The sequence below is a fragment of the Sus scrofa genome, chromosome 2 (assembly GCF_054392235.1).
Source record: "Sus scrofa isolate SSC_HxYL_T2T_F1_AM1 chromosome 2, Sscrofa_HxYL_maternal_Yorkshire_Landrace_v2.0, whole genome shotgun sequence".
NCBI classification, from domain to species: domain Eukaryota; kingdom Metazoa; phylum Chordata; class Mammalia; order Artiodactyla; family Suidae; genus Sus; species Sus scrofa.
The window spans coordinates 12,243,317-12,249,316 of record NC_139384.1 but is presented as its reverse complement, the minus strand read 5'-3'; the positions used below and the strand labels follow the sequence as shown (position 1 = coordinate 12,249,316).

Sequence of the window (6,000 nt, the reverse complement as noted above, 5' to 3'; positions counted from 1 at the left end):
ACCAGGCCTAAAAAAATGGAATATTCAATTAAGGATCTTTCAGAATAATTAAATTCTATTCAATATTTTAAATTATTTTAAATTACTTTTATTAATTTGACAGGTGCAATGTGGCAGAAATAGCTGTTGTAATTTGCATTTATCTGATTACTTTGAGCTTGAGCTATTTTTCATTATTTTCTTAGAGTCATATTCTCTTTTGTAATTCAGCCTTAAATGGGGTTTGTAATAATCTGATTAATTTTCAAGACAGTGAATAAAAACTCCATCAAATTATTAACACTTTGTAGAATATCATTTGTTCCTTTACTTTTTTTTTTTTTTTTTTTTGCTTTATGGGGCTGCCTCCGTGGCATGTGGAGGTTCCCTGGCTAGGGGTCCAATCAGAGCTGTAGCTAATGGTCTACACCACAGCCACAGCAATGTCAGATCTGAGCCACATCTGCAATCTACACCACAGCTCACAGTGATGCCAGATCCTTAACCCACTGAGACAGACCAGGGGTAGAACCTGTGTCCTCATAGATGCTAGCTGGATTAATTTCCACTGAGCCATGACAAGAACTCCCAAACTTATTTTTATATTCTGAAATATTTAATCTCAAAATTATAAATTTAATAGTCTTTTTATAAATAACTTGTAGGGGCTTCCTTTATTAAAAATTAATTTTAATCTAACTGGATATTTTTAAAATAGAGTTTTTTGTTCTACTTTTCAACTTGTGTACCATTTCCACATAGTTTAAATTATTGTATAAGTTGACTACCTAGGGACACAAGCCATTACTTATGAAGTGTTTTGTTTCCAAAATATTCTTGTTATTGTAAACCTTTATTTTCCAAGTGGAACATTAGCATCATTTTACAAAATTCTTTTCACCATTCCCTCTACCACCACCATTGAATGCTATTGGGATTTGGATTGGAATTAACAAACAAATCACTTGATTAAAACAGGCAAGTTTTCGATATTCTTCTTCAGATCAAAGGAATTATCTTTCCTGAAAAGTCAACCATCCTGTTGTCTATGTCTGTTTAATTATTGCCTTTTGAACTTCCTATTACATTACATTGGATCTACTGAAGCAATTCCTCATGCCTCACCATCTGGCTGATCATATTCATCTGTTTATACTTTTTCTCTGAATTCTTAGGAAAGATCCCAAGGTAGTTTTCTAATTTGATGTTTGGTTTTCTGAGACATCCAATTTGCTGCTCACTGCCTCAACCATTTTTAAAATTCTGGGACCTATGTACCACGCCGTGGTCAAGCCTGTGGATGAAAATGGCTCTGATGACTTTCTGAATGTCAGGTGAATATTAATCTTTCTGAAGCTGCTCTTGCAATAACTATAGCAACTACTGATCCATTCCTGCCAATGTGTCTCAATTTAGGAAACAGGAACCTTTTCCAAACCCCCGTTTTCTCTTCACTTTTTGACATCTACTTTTATTCATCAAAAATAAAGTATTAGAACACTTATGTAACGTGGGATATGGGAGTACTTGAATATATGATCATTGAAATGTATAGTGACAAACAGAACAATCCATCAGCAATCAATGCTGAATTAGGAGCATGTAGTTTATGCCCAGGGTCCTAGAATCTACCAAATCCCATCCTCTTTTGCTAACACAGAAAGGAAAATGTAACGTCTTAAAACACAGGGTTTACTACTCCATAGCTCAGAGCATGTCTGTTCTCAGTCATGGTGCTAAATTCCTGAAGCAGCCTAGAAACCCAGAAGATACTGCATGAGAGAAGTAATAGCTGCAGATTACGTTTCCCGTAAAGCAACTTTACATTAGTTACCTCTGTTTCTTTAAAAAGAGCACTAAGATAAAAATGTTAATCTTGTATAGTTATAAAAAGAGAAGCAAGCACACAGTACTTTCCCAGAGTCTAATTATTGGGACTCTTTCATGATAAATCAATCTCTGAAGCTTTGTCATTCATGAGAAATTCCTCCGCAGGGATATTTATTCTATACATTCATACCTTATAGGTAATTTGAAGGTCAGAATAAAAGGGACTTGGTAGACAATGTAAATAGGCTCCTCTTAATTCAAGGCCAAATCACTCTTTCTGAGGATTATTTTTTCATAATTGAAGAGATTTTTAATGTTTAGTAATTATGGTTAACTATGACATTGTCTGGCTATGACATTGACTCAAAGAAGTATTTCTCTTCAGGGATTTTAACTCTCTATGACCATAAAAATATTAAAGATTCAGCAAAGCAAATTGTGTGGCATGTATGGACTTATTTTTCTTTCTCAACTCCAGTCCATTCCCTTAAGGTCTTTTATCGTTAGGCTAACGCTGAGGGTGGTCTGAATGGGATCACAACAGATGTTAGTGCTGAAAAAGACATTAGATGAAATCGAGATTTACAGCCCTATATCCAACTTCCCTTGACAAAAATCTTATCCAATAACTGTAACTCAGCTTTTGTCCAAAAGAACATTCTTTTTCACTTCCAAGCGCCATGAAATCAGATTCTCCCCCCAGGAATACGGAGTCCAAGAGGTAGGATCTTCAAAGCTATTGTGTTTATAGTTGTCCACGGGTTTGCTTTAAGTTCTTAAATAATGCTTGTGAGGATTTTGAATTTTCCCTTCTGAACATAAAAGGAGAAGTGTACATGATGCCTTTTACCAGGAATACTCTCTTGAGTACATCTTTTATTTCTGGCCTAAGATTATAGAAATCAGAATTCTATCAGAAGATAAACAAGGGGAGTGCGTTTTTGTCCCAGCCTCAACTCTCCAGTATTTCTCTATGCCTTGCAACAATTCCAACCAAGGTTAAAAGGGAGATGGGAAAATCTAGACTTTCTTATGCACCAGAAGTTCAGCTTCTTATAGCTGATTTTGCCACCCACTTCCCCCTTGTTAGTTATTGAGGAAAAAACTTCCTAATGGAGGCTTGATCTACTTTAAAAGAAAAAAAAAAAGGAACTTGAAGACATTGTTGGAGGTGCCTAAATCAGGTTCTACACAAGCTCACCAACAAAGTACCGTTTTCTGATTTCCTTTTCTGGTGACACAGTAAAGAACGAAGAACAAGATGACTCTATAGCAATGAGGGACAAGGAATTGTCTAAGGGTCCCTAATAAGCCATTGATCAACCTAACCTTAAAAACAACACCCAAGTTAAGCATTCTTATTACAACACATTTATTTGTCTTTTTTTTTTCTTTTTCTTTTTTGTCATTTCTTGGGCTGCTCCCACGGCATTTGGAGGTTCCCAGGCTAGGGGTCTAATCAGAGCTGTAGCTGCCAGTCTACGCCAGAGCCAGAGCAACACGGGATCCGAGTCACGTCTGCCACCTACACCACAGCTCACGGCAACACCAGATCGTTTACCCACTGAGCAAGGCCAGGGATTGAACCCGCAACCTCATGGTTCCTAGTCGGATTCGTTAACCACTGCGCCACGCCAGGAACTCCGTACAACACATTTATTTGTATGTGACGTTAAAAAATTGTTTGATCTCTTATGGGTTTCTTTCCTTTTTTTTTTTTTTTTTTTTTTTGCTTTGAACAAATATGTAAATGAAGAATTAATTCATAATTTCCAGAGATGAAAGAATAGGTTAAATGTGAGAACTAACCTAATTATTTAGGAAATTCTTCATAAAAATATCTTCCAAGGGAGTTCCATTGTTAGCACAGCAGGTTGAGGATCCAATACTTCAACTGCAGTGGCTTGGATCAATCTCTGACCTGTGGCACAGGTTCAATCTCTGGCCTGGGAACTTTCACATGCTGTGGGTGTAGTCAAAAAAAAAAAAAAAAACTCTCGGTACTAATAATAATTCCTGTCCTACCTAAAGTGAGATGCTATGAGGAGGCTTGCTGTTCTCCTGGCAGCCTTGACTAGCACTGGCATTGTTGGTCTCTGAGGTAGTACAAGCTAAGTAGGGATGGAATATTGAAGTTGAATGGTCACACCATGCTGACCGGCTACAAAAATACTTGTGGATTGCTTGGCCCATTGATGTATTAGATCATCACTGATGAAGGATGGAGATATTAAACTTCTAGATGCTTATGCATTTTTCTTGTCCTTGTGCCAGTCCTGGTCTATAAAAGAAGACTATAGCAACTATAATTCAGTCTGCAAGTAGGAGAGTTCAGGATCTATGTTCTAGTTGACATTTCTCTTACACTGTTCATCTGAAATAAATTCCATGATTAGTAACACCAGGAAAAGTTTCTCTTCTTGCATCTACTTAGGGCATCTTGGATTTCCTTGTTCCTTAGACTGTAGATCAGTGGATTTAGCATGGGAATTATAACAGTGTATAAGACAGATACCAACTTGTTTTGGCTCAGGGAATCACCAGAATTAGGATACATATAAATGAAGATACCTGAGCCAAAGAAGAGGGTCACTGCTGTCAGGTGAGAAGCACAGGTATTGAAGGCCTTGGACCTGCCTTCAGCTGAAGTGATCTTCAGAATGGTGGCAACGATGTAACAATAGGATATTATAATAACCAGGACAGATGTGAGTCCAAAGATCACTGTGAGCACAGAGGTCATGACTTGAAAGAAAAAGGTGTCAGAGCAGGATAAGATTAGCAGTTGGGGCAGGTCACAGAAGAAATGATTGATGACATTTGGGCCACAAAAATGGAGCTGAAACAAGGCACATAGTTGAATGAATGAGCCAAAGAATCCAGTTATACAAGATCCTGCCACCATCTGCACACAGAGGGTGGGGGACATGACGGTTGCGTAGAGGAGAGGATTGCAAACGGCAGCATAGCGATCGTAAGCCATGGCGGCCAGGAGGCAGCACTCGGTCAGACCCAGGCTAGAGAAGAAGAAGTACTGCATGGTGCATCCCATAAAGGAGATGAATTTATACTTCTTGAAGAAATCAGAGAGCATTCTGGGGGCTATGGTGGAAACGTAGCAGATGTCCAGCAAGGATAGGTTACTGAGAAAAAAGTACATAGGTGTGTGCAAATGCGAATCCATCCTGATAAGCGTGATAAGACCCATGTTCCAGGACACTGTCGTGAGGTAGATCCCTAGGAATACTGAAAAGAGGACAGCGGTGAGCTTTGGAAATTCAGAGAATCCCAAGAGAATGAACCTTGTAATTGTTGTACTGTTCTTTCCCCCAGCCATTGTTCGCTGATCCTGGGGTCTACAGGGAAAGAAGAGAATAAATCTCTAAGTCGAGTACCCCAATTTCTATTGGAATAAACTGCCTATACCCACACTGAACACAGAATAAAGAGAAATGTTGAATTGTTTTATAGGAAATAACCTTGGTTAACTTTGTCCCTAAATAATGGTTCTGGGTGTCGATTTTCCCACATGTAAAGGAGGATATTACATTTTTCATTATTAACCCATCAACCTCTCACGAAGGTGAAAGAAAGTATATTAACATTTGGAAAGCCCTTCTTAAAAGATACTTGGGAAATTTTAGGATATTATTAACAGGAAACAACTCCTATATATATTTTAGTGACTAACAGCATGACCTTAGATGTCACATACTTCTAATGGGATGTGGCTTTGCTGTCTGTGAACTTTATGACTCTAAAGAGATTGTTAGCTTTCTACCTAAGTTATTTCATCTGAAAACTAGTAAAATAACTATAATAGAACATATCTTAAAAGGTTTATTTGAGGTTAAATTAGGTCTGTTTTATATAGACCTTTGGTAGTGTTGTAGAGCTAGTTTGGAGGGGCTGAATTCTCTCAGCTTTTGCTAGCCTAGATCCTGAGCCTCTGTGCCCTCCATTCCTCATGCTAATATCTGAAATTCAACGTTAAATATTTCTCTTTAGACTCAAATACCTCAGTTTCTGTTATAATTCAAATAATCCCATTGGGATAGGGGAGAAGGGACATGGTTACTGTGAGAAACTAAAAAAGGAAAAATAATCATTGAAACTGGATACATGAAGCCTCTGGGTTGAGGGCAGAGGAGAGCATGGTTGCAAGAAGAAAAAGGGGGGAAAAAAGCCAGT

General features: G+C 38.0%; 1 protein-coding gene across 1 annotated transcript; it reads right to left on the bottom strand.

Annotated features, from left to right (window-relative positions):
- Nucleotides 1-4,201: 4,201 nt before the first annotated feature.
- Nucleotides 4,202-5,146, bottom strand: LOC110259114 (olfactory receptor 5AN6-like). The gene has a single exon (XM_021082423.2). It carries the CDS (start codon nucleotides 5,144-5,146, stop codon nucleotides 4,202-4,204), a length of 945 nt encoding a protein of 314 aa, XP_020938082.2.
- Between the last annotated feature and the right edge of the window lie 854 nt (nucleotides 5,147-6,000).